Source organism: Manacus vitellinus, unplaced genomic scaffold (genome assembly GCF_001715985.3).
Source record: "Manacus vitellinus isolate BGI_N305 unplaced genomic scaffold, ASM171598v3 scaffold_50_pilon, whole genome shotgun sequence".
Classification (NCBI taxonomy): Eukaryota; Metazoa; Chordata; class Aves; order Passeriformes; family Pipridae; genus Manacus; species Manacus vitellinus.
The window spans coordinates 4560141-4586308 of NW_021940612.1; the positions used below are offsets into that span (position 1 = coordinate 4560141).

At 38.5% G+C, this 26168-nt stretch overlaps 1 protein-coding gene across 1 annotated transcript in view; it reads right to left on the bottom strand.

The window, feature by feature from the left end:
* Positions 1-21155: 21155 nt before the first annotated feature.
* Positions 21156-26168, bottom strand: part of RASEF (RAS and EF-hand domain containing) — a 32956-nt gene continuing 27943 nt past the window's right edge. Inside the window, 1 exon segment of the mRNA XM_018080911.2 lies at positions 21156-25269. Within this exon segment, the coding sequence (XP_017936400.2) occupies positions 25161-25269 (109 nt within the window). The 3' untranslated portion in view covers positions 21156-25160.

The window sequence follows — 26168 nt, forward strand, 5'->3', positions numbered from 1 at the left end:
CATGCACAATGGTTACTTGGGAAGACACAAACCGTGACCACAAATGTACCTAATCCCTCTTTTCTTCAGCTTTTATTGCTGACCATGGTGTTCTGTGGCATAAAATATCCCTTTGGTCTGTTGGGATCAGTTGTCCTGCCAGCTTCTTGTCCACACCCAACCTAGTCCCTGACAGGAGAAGTTGAGGGAAGAGAGTGAGAAAAAGAGAAAACCTTGATAATGGGCAAGAAATACACAGCAATAGCCAAAACATTAGCGTGTTGCCAACAGTGTTTCAATCACAAATTCAAAACACCATATAGCCTGCTACTGAAAAAAACCCCAAAACCAACCAACCAACCAAAAAAAACCCATTTTATCTCAAATAGACACAGTACAGTAGAGATGAAAAGACTGATGTATTAAAGATCATGATACTTCTTTCCTGAATTTTCTTAACTTTCAGTAGTCTGCAGTTTAGGGAGTTCTTGACATTACGGCATTAAGCATTTGATTAGACACCTTAATGTTCTTACTAGATGTTTACACAAAATTTAGAAAATTCACCAAATGAAAACTTTATAATCTCTTTTGAACATATGTCAAACTTGAAGGGACACTAAGCAAGTTTGCAGATGACACAAAACTGGGAGGAGCTGTTGACTCCTTCGAAGGCAGGGAGGTCCTACAGAGAGACCTCAACAAATTAGAGGACTGGGCAATTACCAACCATATGAAGTTCAAAAAGGGGAAGTGTTGGATTCTGTCCCGGGATGGGGTAACGCCAGATGTTTGTGCAGACTCACACTTGGTGTTTTTAGCACCATGCTCCAACTAACTGAGCTAATCTCAGGGTCACTCATATCATCAGTACCTACACGACTTTAGGTACACCTCAAAATCAATCCTCCCCACCCCATTATAAGATCTGTATCCACAGCAATTTGAATGGAAGAAAAAAAAGTCACAGAAAACTTTTATAAAAAAAGTTTTATAAAAGCTATTTTTTATATTCCATGTTGGATATTGATGCAATAACAGATCACACCTAAATATGATTTTGCATATTTTTCACCATTTATAGAAGCAGTGATTCTGATACAAATTCTACTTCTCTCCCTCTACAATAACTTACATTTCAGTTCTATTTTTGTTATGTTGCAAGAAAAAAAATGTTGTATTATCTTATTATAAGTCTATCCCTTGTTTATAACTTCAGCAAATTTTACTGGTTAAGAGTGAATTTTTCAAGCTGCTCTCTGTACATTATTTAAATGTACAATCAGAAACTACTCAACCATTTCCCTGAAATAACTCAGTTGGGAAAAAAATTGTGAAACTACCTATTTATATCGGGTAGTTTGTTTAACATTACTAGTCACTTCACGACATACGTTCTGCAGAAGATGAGAAAACAATCAAAAAGTTACATTTTCTATCTTGATAAGAGTACACAAATTTGGGAAAAAAAAACAGGTGGAAAAGAAATATTATTTCATCCAAGCTTAAAGTGAGATTTGTGTCTTAATTCTTTGAAAGGTCTAGTTTTCCTTGACATTCCCAAATGCCTTCAACAAGCAATTTGGCATTCTGTACTTATCGACATGGGAGTCTTATGAAAAAATACGCTTTTATTTACCAGAGATAATACTATCCATCTTGCAACATCTTCTGGTAAAACCAAAAGAGAACTAAGTCTTCTACCACACAGAGCTATGCCATCCAGTCTACACTTGGTCGTTCTAACTTATATGAGAGTTTTTGAGGAATGTTTTACTCTTACCCCAGAGTCAGGGGTCAACTACAAGAACTTCAAGTTTCAGCATGCCCCTGGTTTCCTGCTAACACACACTAGTGACTCAAGTAACACCATATCTCTAGTTACATATGTTAACAACATAACCAATAAGATGCGTAAGATGAATCCAAGGCTGAGATGTGAACAATGAGGGTCTTTGTCTCTGTTGGCTCCCCTTGATCCCCTGAAACAAGGAAAGAGAAATGATAAGCCAAATCAATCAAACTGCAACACCCCGAGCACTGCTCTGGCAGTCTAAATGGCTCACAACATATACTCGCACTCTGAAAAGGTTTAAAAACTACTTTTTCTTCTAGACAGATGGCGTTCACCATTGAAGAGGGCTTACTATTCAGAATTATTTATTTTAGGCAATTTATTTTAGATCTTATGTTCTTCCATTTTATATGTTTCCAGTAGATAGTAGAGTCCAGTTCCACATGCTTCTCCCTCCTCACTGCTAGGGATTCAGCTGTCTCTCACTGAAACTAAGCACACTTTAATTAAGAAACTCATAGCTTAAGAAGTTGTCTGGTGAGCTTGGTTGATGTGGACTAAACCTCACCAATACCTGACTTACCTAGACAGCGGGAAAAACAGCTTGGACAGAAGTACACAGTCTAGGGTTTTCTCAAAATAAACTAGAGTTTTACAATACAGACAGTGGTCATGCTCTATCCTTCACTTCCCAGTGTAGTTTTATACTGAAACTGTAAAGCTAAAGTTTATCTTCTCACAGTGCATAAGCAAAAAAATCATATCTATAGTATAAATGCACTTCTTGTGGAGAAGTTCCTGAAGTTCTGGTAAGTTCTTTCATGAATGAAAGAGTCCATGAAACTGTGGTTCCAAGATTACCACTAAAAAAGGAATACCAAACATCTGATAACAACATTTCACAGAATCATAGAATGGTTTTGGTTGGAAAGACCTTAAAGTTTATCTAGTTCCAACCACCCAACCATGCGCAGGGACACCTTCCACTAGACCAGGTGGCTGAAAACCCCATCCAACCTGGTCTTGAACACTTCCAGGGTACCCACAATTTCATCTGACAACCTGTTCTAGTGTCTCAGCACCTCATTGTAAAAAAACTCCCTCCTTCTTTCTAACCTAAGTGGACACACTTTCTGTTTAAAGCCATTCCTACTTGTCCTATCACTATACACTCTCATAAAAAGTCCCTCTCCAGCTCTCTTTCAGCCTCTCTTTAGCTTTAGCTTATGAAAGGCTGCTATATATCCCTGAACCCTTCTGTTCTCCTGACCAAACAGCCACAATTTTTTCTGACTGTCATCACAGAAGAGGTACTCTAGTCCTCTGATCATCTTTGAGACTCTCCTCTGGACTTGCTCCAACAGGTTTATGTCATTTTTATGTTGGGGGCCCCATAGCTGGACATAGCACTCCTGGTGGGAGTACAGGAGTAGAGGGGTAGAAATCACCTCCCTTGACTTGCTGGCCATGCTGCTTTTGATGCAGCCTAGGATACAACTGACTTTCTCAGCTGCAAGTGCATGTTGCTGGCTCATGTTCAGCCTCTCATCCACCAGCACCCCCAAGTCTTTCTCCTCAGGGCTGCTCTCAATGCATTCTCTGCCCAGCCTATATTTGGGCTTAATATTTCCATGACCCCTGTGTAGGACCTTACACTTGGCCTTGTTGAACTTCATGTGGTTCACACAGGCCCATCTCTGAAGCCCATGATCCCTGCTGCTGACAAAGGTGTTAAACAGTGCCAGTCCCTACACTGATCCCCATGGAATGCCACTTTTCACTGGTCTCCACTTGGATATCAAGTTACTGACTGCAACTCTTTGAATGTGGCTATCCAAGCAATTCCTTATCCATCAAGTAGTACATTTCCTGCTACTTAAAAAAGGATGAATCAAATTGTCAGTGTATATTTCTAGACTGTTTTGGCAGACAGCTACATCTTATAGACTGGACTCTGGAGAGTACTCTGGAGACAGTGTGATAACCATGATTTGTCATGTTTCTCCCTATAGCCTCCATAATTGATTGTCATTTGTGTGCTAGGAAGAAACCCTCTTAGACATTGTTAGTCTCTTATTTGCTAAGTTTTGAGGGAGTAAACCAAGTGAATATAACAAGCCTGTAGACAGGCTTATCTAATAGACTGAGTCCAGCAGTCAAAAACAGTTGCCTAAACACTCGTCACATCCCTCTTTCCCTAGGTGCAATCAGTTGTTTCAAGTCTGGATTGAATTCCAGGTTTGGGGTTTAAGCTATTAGACTTCACATGTATGGAACTCATTTGAAAGACAAACCTTCTGGTTTGCCATATTTGAAGAATTACTAACAACCTAGTTTGAGCTGAAACTTCAGTGACATATTAGAAGGCACAACTGGTAAGAGTCACAGCTTCAAAAAAATTACTTTCTTACTTGTTTCAGAAGAACCCTTATCTGTCTCCGGGACACATTGTAACTGCTGAACTGCAAGAAACTGCAAGAAAGTGACTGGAAATGTCTATGACTACTGAGTTAGCTGAGATGTGAAGACTAACCTTCTGTATCTCCTAAATAATTCTAAAATACACTGCCAATTAGGATTTTTTTATTTATACAAGGAATTAAGATCTCTTCACTTACCAAAAGCTGTATTTGCCAATAATTCACATTTCAATTGTACCACAATAAACAGTAACATTTACATCAATTAAAAACAAGTGGTTCAGCCTTCTATTTTAATACATATTGAAACCTAATTAGCCTATTAAATCAACCTGATTATGTCTTTTTAAATGTCTGCTTTTCTTATTTGCTATAAGTAAGCTTTTAAACACAAAATATAGTAAGCAGCATTTCATCTGAATCCTATCAAACAAAGTTATTGAAGCATGAGTTCTATATAACCAGTGAAGCAGAAGACCATGCTATTACATGGACAAATGCTCCAGAGTTACTGAAGCAACACAAAAACAATCATAGAAACATGGCTTTTGAAACCTCATAAGCAACTCACTTTGGAAAAAAGGGTGTGTGTGTATATATATATTAATACATACAGACACACACATAAATATAAACCTATCTCCAGAACAGATACATGTGAATTTGCTTCAAAATAATGTTATTTCCCATGCAACTCCTCTCAAAAACTGGAGAAAACAAGGAAGAAATTAAAGCTATCTATGAGACTTTGAAAAAAAAATAATCCTATTTTCTTATATTTTATTATTCTTTTTCACATGTTGAGACAAAGGAGAAATAACAATTCACAAACCATTTTGTCTCTGGAAACACCATCATCTCATAATAGCTTCAACACCCACCATCTTACAAACTCTTCCTGGTCTCCAAGGTGTCTCTAATGCAACTCATATCTAGTTACCATTTGGGATTAGACTCTACCTTTTAAACAGTCAAACTTATGCCCACGTATGCGTGGCATTTTGACATTTGTTCACCAGGATGTCTGGAGAGGTCTATTGGGTACTTAAGCTTGGATGCCCCAGCTCCCAACCTCCAGTAGCTGCAGCCACCAACAGGTTCATCAGGGGACAGATAATGGCAATGCTGGGGCTGTTCCAGACAGCAGACATGACCAATTGACTTTGAAATCCTCTGTTAAAAAGAAGAGAAAAGATCATGTAAACCAACGTGAGTTTACACAAAACTGTAAAACTGTACAGCCGGGTCCCACCAGGGGCTGTGCCCTGCTTGTGGCATGGTGAGTGGGAGCTCAAGGCAGCACCAACACTCAGAGTGGGGCAAGGTCAAACACCACAGAGAGGCCTGCTGAGCACAGAATATGAATCTTTATGCAATTCACCTAGCAACGCAGAAATCATGTTTAGAGTCTGCAGCCCTGAGATCCTCTCAAAAATAGGTGCTGTTACAGGTTACCTATATAAACAGCACTCTCTCAAGTCCTCCACTCACTCTCTTTGAGCTCCCTGTTCACATCTCTCCCCAACCCTCTGAGCCTATTCCCTTTCATATACATTAATTTCCTCTCCACCCTCACAGCAGCCTTGATAGCCTCCAGCAGGGTCATTTTCTCTCTCTCCTCCCACTCAGGGCCTCTATACACGATATGGGAAGGGGTTGGCTCAAAAGAATCCAGCCTCGGGCGTATCCCCAACAGCAGACATGAGCACCCACCACCTCACCACACCACTCATGCCAGTGGACAATGTTTTACACCACCACCTCTAGTGATGGCACAGCCCTGCGGCTCCACCCTCCCACCCTCACTCAGCAGGCCCTCTGCTATGGGGGTGAACTTTGGGCCAACTCCCAGAGCCAGGGTCCCGCTTCACCCTCACTCACCAGTTCCCAGGACGCCCCAGTCTTCTTATCAATCCCCTACCAGCATGGCTGGCACCTTGCAGGGTTGGGATCTCACCGGCAGCCAACAGCAGCAGATTTGGGCAGTCCTTTTCTCTTTTGTTTGTACAGTACCTGGAAATTTTTAATTCAAGCATCTCATGATCTCACAGGGGCATCAAGCTCTCCACAGCTGCAGGCAGCCATATAAAGCCTCAGTGACAGGAGCTGTGGAGGCAGCTGTGGGCCAGTTCTCACTCGGCTCACAGCCTCCACAGTAAAGGCAAAGGCTACTGTAGCATCAGGTCAGTGACTTTGATCCAGGATCAGAGGTTCACCACTTAATGAGTTATTTATTCTTTGTTTGCAAGTGTTTTCCATTGCACACAGTAAGGCTAGCATGGAGCTCATTTGTTTCCAACTGCAAACATTTGTTCATTACGCTAGGCTGATCAGCAGGATACAGAACAAACATTTCTTCATTGATGAAATGGGGCAATGAATAAATAAATACCTCGGGACTACCCAGTCTTAACATTTACAGTTGTTTTAGTTAAAATAGTTATCAATTAATGTATGCCTCTACACTACCAAAACTCTAATCAGGACAGTCTCACAGTGAAAGTCTTCTACTTCTTATATTTTAATTATTTACTTACTCAAAATTAACAAGGTCAGGCTATTAAGACACACATGTAAAGAAACTCTTGGAAGAAGTAATCTCTTCACTATCTCCAGTATACTCTAGGACACAAAACATAGCACAAATTCCTCATTCTGTGAAACACTGTCAGTCAGAGGTTTTTTCCCCTCCATTCAAAGACTATAATGAAATGCTTGTCTTTAGAGAAAATTACCATATGCAATTTTTTTTATAAAAATAGTAATCTTTAAGGTTACTATTATGAACTTGAGGGTACTCAAAAATGAAAAGCAATCAAAGAATGAAACTAATCCAGGCATTTTTGCAAGGCAGCATCTGGCACCCACAGCCATAGACACAGCCACTGCTGCACCACAATCTCCAACATCAAAACAGCCAAACCAATCTATAGAAAAAAATGAACATGTTGAGGGTTAGGGGAAGGGTGGGCAGGTGGTATAAGATTCTTGAATGTGAAGCTTAGCCTTGGGGTAGTTTTCAAAGAAAGTAATAAACCACTAGAAAGGTTGTTTTACTGAAAAAAAGAATTGAATTTACTAAGATAGTGAAAATGTTCTGCTATATTAACCCACGTTTTGACCGTATGCATTTGTCATGTGGGGGGTTTACTTGTTAGTTTTTGCAACAGGAGCCAAACCTGAAGGATAAAATGGTTGCAATAGTTTTATATCGGACACTGCTGCCCTCTAGTGACTACCTAGGACAAGCAATTGGGTAAGAGCATTGGCTGCAAAAGGTTTCTTTGCTCTCAAGATGTAGGTGATCAGTTGGATATCATCGAACTATGACAAAATTTTATGAGAGTGAAATCTTAATTAACCTTAGCCTTAAAATATCATTTCAGTAAACAAAGCATTTGAATTTAAATAAATAAATATTTCTACAAGTGGAATGTGTAGTGCAATAAATGATCACAGACTACAATCAGCAATACTTTTGTGTTGCATTAAAATAGTGTATGACAAGCAATTCAGAAAAATTACAGCTGAAAACAAGAAAACTATATTACATGATAATTAGTTCAAAGAACAAATTGATCTAATTTATCTAGGAAACCTTCCATGTATGGGACAGTGTTTACACTACTGGGGACTTTCACAATAAACAGTATCAGACACTGCAACAAAAAGCAATGTAAATCATAAATGTGCACCATTGCCTTCATTCCATAAATTGCACACATGCAGAACTGCCCAACGTTTCAGTGTCTACTATAGTAGTCTAATGACTACTATAAGGTTTGCTAAAAATTCAGATTTATTTTCTTTTGACAAAATGTGTATTTTATGGTAGATCTGTTATTTGATAGTCCCTAATACTGTAGTTCCAACTTTCCAATATTTTGTGACTAGTTCTTTTGTTTACCTTACAGATTTGCATTCTGATGGGACCTTGCCCATCTTGCAAAAAATGATGAAAATTGTACCCTTTGATGCAGTTTCTGGATGCAAAATCTCAAACCCATTTGTTTCACAAGGAAACAAATATGGGAGTTTTTTATGGGGAATATGATCAGAGAACATGGCCAGGACTTAAAGATCAAAGTTAGTCCTAAGGCCAAAATATATTTTGTATTTTGCAAACTTGTCTTCAGTAAAATTCCCTTTGGAATCAGACTAATACTGAAAAAAACCCCAGTTTGTTCATGTCATTTTTAGTCTTCCAGTTTGCCAACCCCTTTTGGATTCTCATGCACTTCTGCTTTGACAAGCAGAACACATTCCTCTTTTTGGTTAACCCAGGACTATAATGCTCAAGATGAAAGCAAAGCTAGTTCTTCCATCATTAGCAAACTTATTAGTTCTGTAATGAACCTGGAAGAACAGAGTGTGCTAAATACTAAACAGCTGTCCAACTAATAATCAGTTTCTGGGACACACACATGCAGTTTTCTATGTTGCTGCACTCCACTTTTGTACTCCACCAACAAGCTTTGATCTGAAAAGAATCAGTGATAAAAACAGCAATAAAAACATATTTTGCTATCTGAAATCTCTCAGAGAAAGTGTCTACCACCTGTGCTCTTTTTTAGTAACATGGCAAAGAAACTATCACATGATTATCTGAGAAAGTTTTCCCTGAGGCAGGGCAGAGACAGGTCTGGGAGTGTCAGAAGACAGAGTTCTTGCACTGTGAAACAGAAGGGATGGAAGTTTGCAAAGAAATAGATGTGGGTGAAAGAAAATCAGAAAAGAATAATTGGAAGTAGATGAATGGAAGGGGTATGTTAACGCATTGAAGAAGGATAGTGAAAGTATGGGATGGCTAGACACACAGAGACACAGGACAAAGCTAAAAATAAAAATAAAAAAAATAAAAATAATAATAATAATAAAAAAACCCACTAAAATAAAAACTAGAAAACTCCAGAACTTGCAAGCAGAACAGTAAGGTTTTTTTGCCTGTGCTGTGTTTTTGGTCTTCAAATATTTGATTACATTTTTTTGACAAATAACTTTTCTTCAAAAAGAAAACATTTTCACAGTTTGGGGTTTAGATTAATCTAAAACATTTCACTTAATTGGTAACTTCTGGTTTTACTTGCATCACTTACACAGTTTAATGCAGCACCATCTGCTCTCTTAGGCCTAGTTTTAGTTTGACATCGTTCACATAGCTAATTTACTCCATTATTTTATCTTAGAATGTGCATCTATTTGGTATATAGAGGTTAAGTGAGTTTGTTTTCTGAAATCAAGGCAAATCTCAGGCACTTTGACTGATTTAATTGATAAAGGGAATTTTTCTTATAAATTTACTGAAAAATGCTGGAAGATTTTCACCATCGACTTCAATTACAGTTATCTCTCTAAAACTATGTTTGTGACATGAAAAAGACCAATTTCCTAAGAACTACAAATAGGAGATCTCTACAGGAATGGACACAGTTTTAGAATGGAAACCTATTTTCAGGAAAAAACAAACATGAGGCAGTCAGTATTGCAGGTTAAATATAGTAGCTTTAGTCTTTTTTCTCTGTATCTTAAATTTTGTCAGTGATCTTTCATTCTGGTGCAAACACCTCAAAATTTTTTCCTCATGGAAATTCTTGGTTGGTGCTGGGGAGCAGGAAAAATAAGCAACTCATAAGGAGTATTTCTCCATTCTTTTAGGGATTCTATCCTTGATTCCATCTTTGATTTTTTTTTAATTTTATATAAGATTTTCTAAAAGACATTTTTCAAAACAAAAACAATAGCAAGTTCTTAGCAAATCTGTGATTATTTGCAGAAAGTAACAGAAAAGTGTAAACAGAAAACTACAAGTGTGTATTTTTAGTTGCAGTAAGATCAACTTTTGTGGCTGCACATGTAATTTTCCTTGGAGAACTGCCAAGGAGAAGATCAAAGTTTCACTCCCAGCCTAGAAACAAAAAAGATACACAGTGTACTACTAGCCAATCTAGACTACTAGTCACTCTAGACTCATCTCATCAAGGAGCTCAAGGTGTGAAAACTTTGCAAGGGCAGATGTCAGCACTCAAAAAAGCAGCAGCTGTTCCATGTGACCACAGTTCTGCCACTAAAGCTAGGAACTAACTTAATCTGATACCTCTTTTAGGTTGTTCTCAACTACCTTGCTTTTTATGAAATGGAATATACTCAGTATTTTGAGTATTGCACTTATTAAGAATCTATGTCTAAGAAGATTCCAGATAACAAAGTGCTTTTAAATTCCTATAGTATCAAAATGGATGGCCAGGATTCCAAGAGTGGTGATGAATGGAGTTACTTGCAGTTGGTGATCAGTCATGAAGGTTCAGTATTGGGGCCAGTCCTGTTTACTATCTTTATCAATGATCTGTACAAGTGGATCGACTGCCCCTTCAAGTCAGTTTGCAGACAATACCAGCTCAGACAGGAGTGTTGATCTGCTGGAGGGTAGGAAGGCTCTGTAGAGGGATCTGGACAGTACAGTGGGCCAAGGCCAATTGTATGAGCTTCAACAAGATGAAGTGCCAGGTCCTGCCCTTTGGTCACAACAACTTCATGCAGCACTGTTAGACTGTCAGAACCACCTTGTGGGGACTGCCTGTGTGTGTGTGTGCATGTGTGTGTATGTGTGCGTATGTGTGTGTGTACGTGTGGAGGGAGAAGGGACAGGTCAAACCTCACAGACATGGGGTGGCGTTGTATCCCTCATGGCAGACCCCTGGAGCCCACATGGGGAAGCCCCGGAGCAGCTGTCAGACACAAGCAGCCTGGGAAAACTGTAAGACACCACACCTCCTGGAGCCTCTAAGCCAGCCTCATATTGGCAGGGACAGTGAGGACACTGCCCCTCACCCTAGCCTAGAACCCCAGAGTGGCTGGTGGGTCACAGGCCCCACCAAGCAGGTTTGCCATAAGGACCAGAGCAGATAAAACTAAGGCATATGTTTGCCACATGTCGTGGCCCTGCCGCTTGGATGTGTGGGAGCTGGTCTTCCACAAGGTTCCAATGGTAGCTATATAATCTGACTCTCCCTCTTTCTCCTTCTCTCTTCTTACTCCCTCTGCTTCTCTTTCTTTGTTCCTTTCTTGATGCTTTGGGTGGCTTGGAGCTGGAGGGACTGGATATTGACTTAAGTGCTGTAGATTGATTAGATCTTGACTTATGTGTTGTGAATTAATATCTGCTGAGTTAGTATTGTGGTGGAACATTTTTGTCTAGCCTGTGTACTGCCCTTTTTGAACCTTTGCCAAGTTCCCTTATTTTCTCCCCTAAATTAATAAAGACACACCTTGGGAACAAGTCTGTTGCTTATGCTCTTAATGCCATCTTAAGGAATTAAAGAACTGTACATATATATGTGTACATATATATATATTTTTTTCTTTTTAAAAGTAAAATTCCCAGCTAAGCCTGTGAGCCTGCAGCTCCAGGGCTGAAGTGTTACAAGTACTACAGGCTTGGGGAAGAGAGGTTGGAAAGCTGTCTGTTGAAAAAAGAACTGAGGGTGCTGGCTGACAGTTGGCTGAACACGAGCCAGGTTGTGCCCAGGTGGACAAGAAGGCCAATGGCATCCTGGCCTGTATCTGACATAGCATGGTCAGCAGGACCAGGGAAGTGATTATGCCCCCTGTAGTCAGCCATGATGAAGCCACACCTCAAATCCTGTGTTCAGTTTTGGGCTCCTCATGGTAAGAAAGACACTGAGGTGTTGGAGCGTGTCCAGAGAAGGCCAATGAAGCTGGTGGAGGGTCTGGAACACAAGTCCAGTGAGGATTGGCTGAGGGAGCTGGGGTTGTTTAACCTGGAGAAAAGGAACTTCACAGGAGACCTTATCACTCTCTACAACTACCTGAAAGATTGTAGCCAGGTGGGGGTCAGTCTCTTGTCCCAAGTAACAAGGACAGGATGAGAGGATATGGTCACAAGTTGCTCCAGGGGAGGTTTACACAATGTCAGGAAAAATTTCTTCACTCAAAGGGTTCTCGTGCATTGGCTGCCCAGGGAAGTGGTTAAGTCACCATCTCTAGAGATATTTAAAACACATGTAGTTGTGGCACTTATGGACATGGTTTAGTGGTAGACCTGGAAATGTTACGTTGATGGATGGACTCGTTCTTGGAGGTCTATTCCAACATTTATGATTCTGTGATTCTATGGTAAAATTTAAATTGGCCAATTTTACCTGAAGCAGCTTTTAATTTCCACTATGGGGCATTTTTTTTTTCTTTGACATATGGACCTCTAAGTATTTTTTATTTGATGTCTAAAGCCCTATGTAAAGCATATTTGCAATAAGCTGGTTACTTTTGGGTACTTTCTTTCTTTTCTTTCTTACCTTACCAATATCACATACTAGTGGTTGGAGACAGAGCGGCTAAAGCATCTCTGGAAACAGATACAGCAGCATAATTTCAAGACTTATTCAGAAATCCCAGTGAGGGACATCTCCCAGGTCAGATGTAAGCTGATGACTGTTCATTGAGGCTAAAAATTTGGAGGCAGCTAGATACCAGTGGTTGGTTGCATCACACTTGTATGCAGCTGGCTGCAGAAATTGGTGAACCATAACAACAGTAAGCTGACAGGTCACAGATGCTATACTGGATTGCCGCTCATGAGCATTGACAAAAAGAAAATACACCAAAGAAAAATGGCTATTGAAGTGCATTTTATTATACAGCAATTTGTAATACAGGAAAGATGTAGTTTTTAAACAACTAATTATATAAAATTACAGTAAATGCAGTGATCAGTAGATTTAAGGAAGAGCAAACTGCATGAACACCAGTTTTATTTGTAAACAGTATAAAATTTAAAGAAACATTTCACTGTTTAGAGCCTTATGTATATAATATACAGATTTTTATTAAAAGATGATCATGCAATGGGCACAATTTCTTCCTCTTCATACTAGTATGAAAACACTTTTATTTTGCATACTTAACTTCATGGTCAGTGGGAAATCTTCACAAATTGGTTTTGTTTGTTACTCAGACACTTAATGACTAATTTCCTATCAGTCCAGCTATCTGGAGCCATAACTGAAGGAGTACAAACTGTAGAAAAAGGACCTCTTTGTACAAACTCAGTAACACATTCGCATATACATTTCACATATCAACTTCTGTTGAAAAATTAATAACAGTGAATACAGATATTACCAGTCCTAAGGATATCAATAAGAAAGGATTAGGACTCACAGTAATATAGTGGAAGAAAAGTAATAAAATAACCGGCGCTGTAAAAAGTTTCTCTAACACATAAGTAGCCCAGACAGGGTCAGAGGGATAGCATTACACGCCATATCAAGTCTAGCAGAGGTAGTGGTAAAGGGCATTTGAACTGCACTTGAAATATTGATTCATTTTGATAATTATCTAAAACAGCCAGAAACATCTTGGAAATATGTTTCTTTTAAATACAATGAAGTGCCTTGACTATATGAATATATTTGTCCCTTTGGTTTAAGAATTAGGGATCTTTAACTGTAGTGTTTTTCCCTATAACATTGCCTAGCATTGCTGTAGAGCAGTGGATTGAGGAAAAAAAGAAAACCACTTTAAAAGGATCTATATATGGATTGCTTGCACTAGCACAGAACCCATTACTTTATTTGGGGATCTACATGTATGCACATTTGGGGATGTACATGTAGGCACATCTACATGACGGTCCTTGCAGGAGTGGCCCATAGATATCTTCCTTGAAGTACATTTTAACATGTCATAGAGATTTATAACTGTAATTTTTTCCCTAAAATAATAGAGGATTTTGTAGTCAATACAAAAGTAGTTACTTACACAGAAAAATACTTAAGGCATATAAGGCCATCACTGTACTAAGAAGCTGCAGCTTGTCTTATCAAGACAAATATATGCTAAACAGGCACAAAGTGGTTACAAGAACTTATGTGATCAAAATATTTTTATGAGTGTCTCACAGAAATGATTGCCTAAGAAATGTGTACTACATTACAATTAAAAAGGGTCAAAAAACCCAATATAAAACAATGCTTCCACATCAACTGAACAGAAATAATTCAGTTACAGATTATGAGGACAAATATGAAAAACCTCTCCTTTTCAAATAAATACATGTACTAAGGGAGCACAGTCACTAACTGAAACAATAACTTTGTGCAATTAAATTAACAGTTCTTACGTACTGAACAAAACCATAAAAACATTCAAAGGACAATAGTGCAATCATGTCAGAGCATAAAGCTGATGTATGCCATTTTACCCTCAGGCTGAAGGCAAGGTAGCCCTTCAAAGCAAAACAACGCAAAAATTTGTGCATTGTATAAATACGTGCTTTAATTTCTAAATTTAAATATGTTTCCAAGTTTTTTTGCTTTAACATGAATTCAATGTGTTATTATGTGAACACTAAAGACATGATGGAGCTGATCATTGAGAGATTTCCAAAACCAGTTCCAACTGAGCTATAGCTATATCCCCATTTGGTAGTGCTTTCTAAGTCTTCTAAACATTGATCATAGATTTAATTCAAGGTAAAACTTTGTTACAGTTAACAGTTTTCAACCCTGAATCTTATTTAAAAAACAACACTGTTTCAAATTATAATTGCTTTACAAAAAAATTACAGAGCTTACAAAAAGGAACTCAGGTTATATAATTTGGCTAAATAACACAAGATAGATTTTGGTTATTAAAATAAATGAAAAAAAAAAAAAGTACCCAAAATATCAATGGTCTAATCCTGCAGAGAAAGAAAAACAGGTGTGAAGGCAGGTCCCTGAACTCACATCCTTCAAAAAGCCTCTCTACAGGCATGGACATTAACATGGCACTCTCTGTATGATAAAAATATTAGATACAAAAGCAATTACTACACATGCACATATGCTGCTAATTCTGGGATGTGGAATTCACATTTGCAAGAGGTTGCAAGAGGTTGTCCTGATGTTCTTACACTAGTCAAGAGAACAATAAGGGCGATCTACAGATACTAAAAGGGTGAGTCATCAAGATTGCAGTTAAACTCTTCTTAGTAGAAGGAGACAATATAATGAGGGGAAACTGCTACTAATTTGTAGCCACTTGGGAAACTGAGGTTGGACATGGAGAGAAATGTTTATCCAGAAGGGGAGAGCAACCATGGGAACAGGTTGCCCAGAACAGTGACAGTATCTCTGTCCTGGGAGATTTTCAGAGCCTAGATAGCCAAACCTACAGCTAACCTGATCTAGGGCTGGCAAAAGTCCATCTCTGCTTGGGACATTGTATAAAACCACTTCCAAAAATTCTTCCTGCAAACAACTTTATGTGATTCTCTGTATTCAACCAAAATGCTTTGCTCATGTAAGTATGTCAACAAGGTTGAGGAAACTGTATTTCATCTCATTTACTGCAGGCCAACACCACAGAGCTAGTCAAACACAGTAGCTCAGGACAGACACAAAGAACAGTGAGCCTCACTTTAAGCCCTAGAGCTAATAAGAGGTAACAACACTGAAGGAGAAATATTTTGGAATGTAAGTAACAGTTTATATTAAGAGGTTGCGACCTCTATCGAGTTGAGAAACCTCGCTGGGGGATTGTCCAAGGAACTCTCCCTTTTATTCAAATAGTTTTAGTTAGCTCCTCTGTCTCTTGGCTATCTTTGAAGGTCTTAGTACCTGGATTTTTCAGTATAAATGGGGGCTCTTGTCCAGGATTGACTCCACCCTCCAAGGGCAGGGGCTGATGAATGGAGCTGAAGACACGGCATTAACAGTTTTGGTGATCAGTTGCTTTCACTAGAGGCTAAAATGAGACGGGTGATTGGGTTCCCAAGGCTATCCAGAGACAGACAAGAGAGGACAATAGGATAAAGGAACATTTGTTTTGGTTTGGAAAGGAGTCAGGGAAAGGACTGAAACATCTCACCCAATGAGTAACGGGAACTGGGGGAAGTAAAAAGAGAGGGCCCAGAGACAGCAAAAAGCCAGGTAAGGCATCTGGCAGAAAGGGTGATGACCCTTGTATACCCCCACACAGTCCCTTGGGTAAAATGCTGGAATTTTGGGACAGTATAAGTTCACCAGAAGGGGTGACTAAGGAATTAATGGTAAAATACTATTGTTTTCACTGGCCAAAGTACTCACTACCTCGTGGGTTTAGGTGGCCGCATTTTGGGTCTCATGATGAGGATCTTATTCAGACCCTGTGTGCCTTTTTGGATGATAGTGGGATGGAAACAACTGAGAGGAGTTGTGGTGACATGTAGTCAAAAGAGACTTCTTTTGTGAAGTTGTGTCCTTTCAGGGAAAGAGAAAATTGGGGAGAAGGTGAGAGAGAGAAGGAAAAAAATTTTAAGTGGGATGTGTTGCAAGTATTGCTTCCACCTTATCAAGGAGACAGTCAGAACCATGAAGTCATTCACAGGAAAGGGAATGGGGAATTCTCAGTGCCCTAAGGATGAAGGGTGACAGGAAGTAAGAGGGGGGAAGTAACTCAACCCTGTCTGCTTCAAAGGCAAGGGTTGGAATTCGGTTTCCTGTCAAAGAGGGGGGTTTGCAGATGCTGCAGGAGGGGGAGGTGGGAAGCAATTCAATCCTGTCTCCCCCAAAGACAAGAGCAGGAACACAGTATGCTGCTGGAGAAAGAGTTTTGCAAATGCCACTGAGATGGGTCCCATTAGGAGGCCAAGGAGGAGGTTTTAGGTTTGTAATAGTGCCACTAGCAACTCAGGATTGAAGAAAGGGCTTTCATTTCATTTGGAGGATCCTACAGGAGTAGGAGAGAGAATAGATGAATATTTAGGGTATGCAGATTACACTTGGAAAGACTGAGATTTCTTCCTAGGAATCTTTTTTTGGATTTCAGGAAAAGTGAATGATTTTACAAAAGGCACAGCAAAGCTGGGAAGATGAGCACCCACAAGCTGTGGGTGTAGTAGGACAGGATGGTCTTGTTGTGGACAATGCTATTCCACAAGCAGATTCCAACTGGGACCCAAACAGCCAGGTGCAGTTAGGTCATCTAAGAGATTATCACACATATTTAATTAGAGCAATAAAAACAGCAGTGCCACAAACGGGTAATGTGTCTAAAGCTATATCTCTATAACAAGAGAAAGATGAGAGCCCCACCCAGTGGTTAGAAAGGCTTAGGGATGCCTTGAGAAAACAGAGAGGGTTAGACCCTGAAAGCCCTGCATTTGAAAATTCATTGAAGGTACAATGTGTCACTCAATCACAACCTGATGTAAGATAAAGGGTTCAAAGAGAAGAAGAGTAGCAGAATCTTTAGAAGATCTAATATGAAAAACACAAATTTATGTAATAAAGGACAAGGAGAAAGCCAAAACAAAGGCTAAGGTAATGGCCCAGATTCTTCAACCTAAATGAGGAGGAAAGAGAGGACAAGGGGAAGCAAGAGGGAGAGACTGGACCCCCAGATCCTCTCACAATACCCCTCACTCTCCTAATCAAGTTCAAGTATGACCTAAGTTAGGGAGGAACCAATGTGCAATCTGTAAGAAAGAGGGACACTGGAAAAAAAGAATGGCCACAGAAGCAGACAGAACAAGAAGAGGAGGAGATCCACCATTTAATGGAAATGGATTGCTAGGGGTGTCACAGGTTCCCTTCATATTACGAGCCCACCACCATGGAACCCTTGATAAACTGCCTATTGGGCCCTGACTGAGAGGTAGTGCAGTTTTTAGTGGATACTGGGGCTTCTAGATCTACACTGAATTTTCTGCCAAAAGGAGGTTGATTATCAAAAGGAAGTTTAACTATTCAACAGGTTAAGTGGAAGGATGAGAAAGTACATATACTGGAACCTATACTGGCTGACATAGAAAATAAATTTGAAATGCATGACCTTTTTGTTCCAAATTGTGATTGTAATCTGCTGGGGAGAGATTTGATGGCAAAAGTGGGTATGCAAATTAATATTGTGAAGGATAAAACCGAAGCAAATACAATCATTACACTCCATAAGCTATCATCAGGGGCTTATGAAAAAGTAAACCCCAATATGTGGGCAGTATCTGGGAAATATGGAAAATTAAATACAGAACAGATTATTTTAAGGCATCAGGATCAGATTGTATCCCAGAAGCACTACCTTATTCAATGGAAGGAAGAGAAAGGTTAAAACCTATAATCCAACCATTATGACAAGCTAGCTTTTTAGAACCATGTATGTCTCCTTATAACACCCCAATTTTACCAGTGAGGAAACCAGATGGAAGTTACTGAATGGTTCAAGATTTAAGAATAATAAGCCTAGACACCCTACGGTTCCTGATCCTCATACTTTTCTCAATCAAATTCTCTCTTCTCACTCTTATTATTCCATGTTAGGATGCATTTTGGTTGCCCAATTACAGACAATAGTAAACTATACTTTGCCTTTGAGTGGGAACAAGAAAAAGGAGGGAAAGTAATTAAACAGCAACTTACTTGGACCGCACTGCCACAAAGATATACTGAATCACTGGTTTTATTTGGACAAGTTTTAAAAAATCTTTTAAATGAATTCTCATTACCTCCACAAGTCAGGTTATTGCAGTATGTAGATGATTTTACAAGTAGAAGACACTACTGTGAAAATTGCTTAACTTTCTACCTGAAAAAGGACTAAGAATTTCTGAAAAGAAAGATCAAATGGTAGCGACAGAAGTTAAGTATTTAGGACATATTACAATGCATGGATCACAATGTGTAGATCCAGAAAGGGTTACAGAAATCTTGGAAATTCCTCTTCCAAAAATGAAGAAAGAATTTTTAGAATTAGTGGGATTTTGTAGGACTTGGACAGAAGATTTTTCAATAATAGCCAGACCATTGTATGATTTGTTGACTCAAGAAAATCCAGAAGTGATTATTTGGATACCTGAAGGGAAAAGGAGATTTAAGTAACTAAAGAGTAAATTAATTCAAGCTGCTGCCCTAGCTCTTCCAGATCTGAACAAAGAATTTGCATTATATGTAGATGTTAACCAGGGACATGCAAAACGAGTGTTAATACAAGATCATGGTGGCTCTCAAAGGCCAGTGGCCTATTTCTCTAAATTATGACATAGTAGTTACGGGATGGCCACATTGCCTTCAAAGTCATGCAGCCACAGCAAAAATGGTGCTTGTGGCTAGAAAGCTAACTAAGGGAGGACACTTAGTAGTTAAGAGTCCCACACCAAGTTAAAGCACTATTAACAGGAAAAGGCTCTAAGTGGATGACTAATGCACAATTGTTACAGTATGAAACTTGTCTAATGGAGTAAGATGATTTAGAAGTCAAAGGTAGAAAAAGTTTCAGTCCAGCTTCTTGTTTAAACAGGGATGAACAAAATCCTGAAATAGTTGATGATTGCATTCAGGTAACAGGTCTTCAAACATGAACTAGAATTGACCTAACACATGGTCCACTATCTAGACGACAAAATGTGTTTATTGATGTATCCTCACAGGTGACAGAAGGGAAGCGTTATACTGGATATGCTATAATTGAAGAAGAACAATTAAAAGACTGTGGTAGATTACCTTATATCTAGTCAGCACAAGCAGCTGAACTATTAGCTCTGATACGAGCTTGTGAAATACACCAGGGAAAAGCAGTTAATGTCCATATGGATTCCAAATATGCGTATATGTTTGAGAAATTACAGGAAGAAAGGGGACTTTTAACCTGTAGAGGCAAGGCACTAGCATATGAGAATTTGATACAGAGATTATTGAAAGCCATGGATTTATCTCAACACATAGCAGTGGTCCATGTTAAAGAACATCAAATGGGACATCAAACACTTCTGCAGAAGTGACTGGTAATAGATTAGCAGATGAAGAGGCCTGGAAAAAAGCACTTTTGCTTGAGGTATCTGAAGTATTTCCCCTCCAACCAGTGACTCAATTATTGCCAGAAGGAATGTCCTTCTTGCCACAAGAATTGGAAACAATTAAAAACAGTGGAGCAGAAAATAGAGGGGAAAATTGGTTCACAAAAAAGGGTAAACAATGGATACCGAAGGCATTGGCCTTACAAATATCAAAACAACTTCATGAAGGGAGTCATTGAGGCTCCTGAGCACTAGCAGAGGCCTTTCTTAAAATGTACGTGACATTGAGCCTTTTGTGACATTGTTTTACATATGCCATGGTACCCTCAAAGTTCTGGATGAGTAGAATGTATGAATGGAGAGATCAAGAAATATCTTTTAAAATTAGTAATGGAAACAAAAATGCCCTGGACTCAGCTTTTACCTATAGCTTTAGCAAGGATAAGAGCTAAACATCGAGAAAGTCTTAAGTTATCTCCATCTGAGATAATGTCTGGAATCCCTTATCCGGTTGGGTTACAAAAAGAAAGCAGAATAGAAATTTGTTCATAAAGCAGCATGTGGCCAGAATACTGTCTGTTGTAAAATCTCTTCAACAGGAAGCCCAGCTGGCACAAACTCTACCCTTGGATTTCACAGTTCATGACATCTGTCCAGGAGACTGGGTTCTAGCTAAGGACTGCAAACACCACTGGTGGGAAAGTGGTGCAGACCATATTAGGTGTTATTGACCACAGAGAGAGCAGTTAAGACTGCTCAGGATGGGTGGACTCACCATACACAAGTAAAACCTTCTAGAGCACCAGAGTTCTGGACTTCACAACTAGAAGAGAAAGAAGCAAAGCCTAAACTTATACTACACAGAAACCGTGAGTAGAAGAGTCTGTGTTGATTTAGGAAGAAGTTCCTGCATCTACCCACTGAGCATCTACTTAATGTGTACTCAAATGGACCTTCCTATTGACAGTCAAATGAAGATAAAACTTTTGATCCTGTTTCTTTGTTATCACCTGTGCGCTGGTCAAATAGAAGGAAACAGATTTTTAGCACTAGGGGAAGAAATTGCAAAACCTCAAAGTTCCAAATAGCTGGTCCATAATGCTCAATAATCCTTTGAGAAGTCCACTCATTCTTTTTCCATTTTTTGTTTTCTTCCTCCTGTAAGGGAGGTTTTAAGTTCTCGTTTGTTTTTTTTTTTTTTAATCATCAATACTTTAATTCCCAAACTGTATATGGTTTAAAAAAAAAGAATAAGGGTTTAATACATCCTACAAAACAAATTCCTCGTCCAATTTTCAGGCAATCTTCTATATGTGTGTTGGTCACTGTTGATCCAACAGTGTCCTTTAAGTGCCCAGTTTACACTGGACAAGAGACTATCCCAGAGTTCCTCATCTTCCGGGACTTGAAAATAAAGAGCATTTTCCTTTCCTAACAGCCCACCACTATAAGTATTTCAGGATTCTTGTTGGGATAATGTGGGAGAAGATGAATATGAAGATTGGAAGAGAAGTGTTGAGCCCGAGATTCCCTGCGAAGATGAGACCATCGTATGAATGGATATGAACCGTTTAAGAATAAGCATTTCGGATTTCACATTATGTTTCTCAGTTTATTGTGTAATCCCCTATAGATATATACAGTGGACTGTAAGTTCTGGAAAATTCCCTTATCCCTCATGGTCTTGAACCCTGCCCTCCCACTGGTAAATCTTTGCTGCATTGCAGAACCCTTCCCTATATGGTTGCGTCATCCTCCTATTTTGCATGCTCCTCCTTTACTCCTCCTCAGTTACGCCCTCTTCCTTGCAAGTTCTTACCCTACATATGTAAGGCAGAAGCCATATCAATAAAATGTGTGCGAACCCATTTGTCCCAGCTAACAGCCACAGGATAACAATATCACGGAACCCCCGTGAATTGATTCATGGAACAAGAGAGCCCATCTATAATTTAAATCATATAATTTGACTCCAAGCTATATTAGAGATTATTGCCAATCAAACAGCTAATGTCTTAGACTTGCTGGGAGACCAAGTAACCCAAATGAGAACTGCCAACTTTAAACACCAAATGGTTTTTGATTTTTTGTTAGCAGTGGAAAGTGGAGTATGTGGAAAATTAAATAACTCAAATTGCTGCCTGCAAATCGATGACAATGGAAAAACAGTAAAATAAATAACAAAACAAATCCGAAAGTTAGTCCATGTCCCAGTTGAATCTTGGAAGGAGTGGGGCATAGATATGTTTTCATGGCTTGCAGTTGGACCAGCAATAAAGAAAATACTATTCTTTGTTTTTTGCAGGCAAGCTACCTTAATTTTCCTGCCTTGTATGATTCCTTGTCTTATGCAACTTACTGCATATGTGATGAAGAGGATGCAAATAGTGGCTATGCCTAATGACCCTGAAATAGCAATTAAAGGACAGAAAATAATGGCTCTGAAAATAGTGTGTAAATGAGAATTACCAACTACTCATTCTCAAGAAACTTTAACCTTAGATATTGAAGCAGACCAAGAGACAACCATTAACAAAATGGTACTCCCTTTTGCAAGAACATAATTTTAAAAAAAAAGGGAGGATTATTAGGAATAAGTAGAATGTTCTTGCAAAGTCTGTAGTAGTCACAGTTAACTTAGTAGTAGGGGATAGAAAAGTTATGTAGTTGCCCAGCATGAGATAACACAGTGCCCAGAACATGGAAACCAATCAGCAGCAAGGGATAAATATGCAGTAACCTCCATTTTGAAAATGTTGAGGACCCTCAAAGCCCTTAATGAGCATGCAATGGGGGACATGTAGTAGGCATGTCAGAAAGTCTGTAACCCCGGAATACCTCACTCAATGGAGAAACAGGGAGGGACCTGAGTTTTGGGCAGAGTGGATAAAAGAGGCTACGACCCCTGTCAAGTTGAGAGACCTCACTGGGGGAATGCCCAAGGAACTCTCCCTTTTATTTGAATGAAAGTTTTAGTTAGCTCTTCTCTCTCTTGACTATTTTTGAGGCTCTTAGTACATGGATTTTTCAGAAAACTTATAATCACTACCTTCTTATCCTGAGAAAATGCTAATATGTACATGTTGTAAGGTCACACTTTAGAAACCAAGCACTGGATCATCTTCCTCTCTTCTCCCTAATGTTGCAGGAAGAACTATCAGCAAATACAATCAATTAATACTACTTCAATTTCACTAATGGAGAGAGAGAAGGACACAGAAGACGCCCTCATCAATGCAGTCAGTTCAGCATGGTTTTTCTCCTCAGAAAAGCTAACTGGAACTGTAACTTTCTTGTTTAAATAGTACAGGGTTAATAGCAGACAAAATGTATGTGACTAAGCATATTTCTCATACACCTGAGTGTCCTTTGTTCTCTGCCATCAGCTCCAGATAAGTCTCAGGACTACAGTGAGGCCTCTTGTACTGCTGTGTGGGAATACGCTACAACCCTGAAGTCTCCCACATGGAATAAAGTAGTGTGTGAAGATTCTCTTAGTACTTAAAAAAAACCCAAACTACCAAATATGTTTCTCTTTTAGAGCTAAATTACTATACTGTGAAATAAAATGTCTTATTCATTCCAGTACTAGATTCTTCTCTCTTGTTAAGAACAAACTTCCAGATAATTACCTGAGGATTAACTGCTCTGGTAAGAGTTTGAAAGGATGCCTAAAAACACTGCTCTTCCTACTTTAAACTTTTTTTTTGCAAATTACGAATCATCCTGTCTTTGACAACTCTACATTTTATACAACAGGTAACACAATACAGACTATACAGTGTTCAAATACAATGCTGATAAAATGCAGTAACTGCTGCTAGTCATATGGGTTTCCAATCAGTCCATAAAACTTTATCCAAGGTTGATTTACGGAGCTAGCCTGGAGATGTGTTATTAATAGATACAGAGGAGACAAACCTGTTGGTTCTGAAAAGATCCCATTCTGATCAAAATTAGTGAAAGCTAAGAAGAACTGGATCATGACAGATAACTGTATAAATACCTACAATTTTTACTATACCGTAGAACTCTTTGGAATTATTTTAAGCAATAATAACTCAGTTTTTAGAGATGCTGACACTTAAAGCTACCACCCCCTGCTGAGTTTCTCAGAACTTTCCCAAAATCAGGCAAAGGAATTCTCATTAAGGTAAGTGGTTGCTGTTCATTTCAGGATCTTCTTTTAATGAACAGCTTATACAGATGCTCGTGCATGTGCAGCAATTCTTTCACATAGTTTAAAACTTTTAAAATGATTAAAAAATCCATTAAATCAGACTCCTATGTATTATTACAATCCCTCAATTATTGACTGAACGGAAGACATTTGAAAAAACAAGGGGAAAATTACAATCCCTATCACTTTGTAATACTAATAAAGTCTAAACAAACAGGCAGGTTGGATCATTAATTCATTTCAGCAATGAATATAACAGATGTTACATTCTCTCTGGAATTTTGAATGGTAACAGTCCACACAAATGCTTCTTTCACCTCCAAGCTGTGTCAGATCAGATGCAAAGTATACTTCTCCGTTCTGAAACAAACCCCAACTCCCAAAACAAAACACATTCTAACTCACCAGCTTTTGAGAAAGTACACCAGAACCCCATGCACCTGCCACTGTCTTCTCCCGACAGAGATCATTCTGCTTCATGCCCTAAACTTAGGGTTTACATGGACCTGGGCAGCCTTTTAATGGTTTGGAGTTTTCTCAAGAAATGTTTCCTCAACACGTAACTGAAGGCCTCAAAAACTAGATAAACAGACATGAGCAAAAAGATTAATTAAAGCTGTAATTTTCTCTTTACCTATGAGTGACATATGATACTACTAAGTTCTGAAATACTCACGCCATAGAGAAACAAGCAGGTACAGACAACAACATGTATTGCAATGTTGTATGCTGTGACCACTGCAGCACTTATTCTGAGCTCATTTCATTATATTATATTACTTCAGACAAGTGAAACCGGAGTCTATGGAGTGAAGCAATTGTACAAATATGAATGAATAGAAAGTAGAGTCCAGATTTTTAACATAATGCACAATTTCTAAACACAAATGTATAAATCCACAATTAAAAGGAAACATTATTGAAATATTTTGGCTTGGTTGTTGGTTTGGTTTTTGTTGTTTGGTTTTGGTTCTTTTTAATACACAAGTTATTTAAGACAGGAAAATTATGTGTCTCTTAAACATTGCAACAGTTTTTTGTCAGTGCCGATTTTTTGACAGGTGTCCCAGCCAGGCTGGTTACTGACCTCGTATCATCTTGATTATCACTTCGTTTTCGCACTTCACTGTAAAAAAATCACCAAACAAAAAATGCACTCAATTATAATATTTCTATCCATGTTCACTGTTCTGTTTCTCCCACTATATCTTACAGAGTTTTACCACCATCTGTTGCATGGCTAAAACTATGGAGTTAGTGCACAGAATCAAGATCTCATAAGTTTCTAATTTTGGAATCATATGGATATTTCTGTGCAATTCATAGTTAGTCACAAAAATACAATTATACCTAATACCTAATAACTCCCCAATGTTCTGATATGCCTTTTCTTTTGAGAATTTTTATTTATTTGCTTCAGAATACGTTCATAGTTGAAAGTATAAAACTAAATAACTTCTGTTTCAAGTATAAATTTATCTTCAGAATAAAAATGCACATTGTTGGATGTTTTTTATAAATGTGGGCTTAAAAGTTGTGCATGTATGAGTGATTACTGATTACAGAACATCAGCCTTGAAAAATTATACTGTAATAAAAAATTATTTGGAAAGGTAATGGAAGTGTAATGTTTGGTTCACACATTATCACAGAAATACCAGGGCGCTAAATGAATATATAAAGAATTTCTATCTTGTAAGTAATTCAGAGAAAGGGACATCAAAGAAAAATGTGTAATTAGAATGGTCAGTAACAGAACTGAGCATATATTAATATATTGGAAAGAATTAAAAACTATTTATACATAGAATTACACACATCTGAAAATAATTTAAGAGAGAATTAGGAAAGTAAATCCATGTACAATTAAAAATGTAATTCATTCACCAAATAGGTTTTAAAATGGTGGGCTCCATAACTGAGCTCTAATTTGAATATTAATTATTGAGATAGCTTTGTAACATTTGCGAGCAAAAATGTTACTTGATTAAACTGAAAATAAATCCTGTCCTTCATTTATCTATA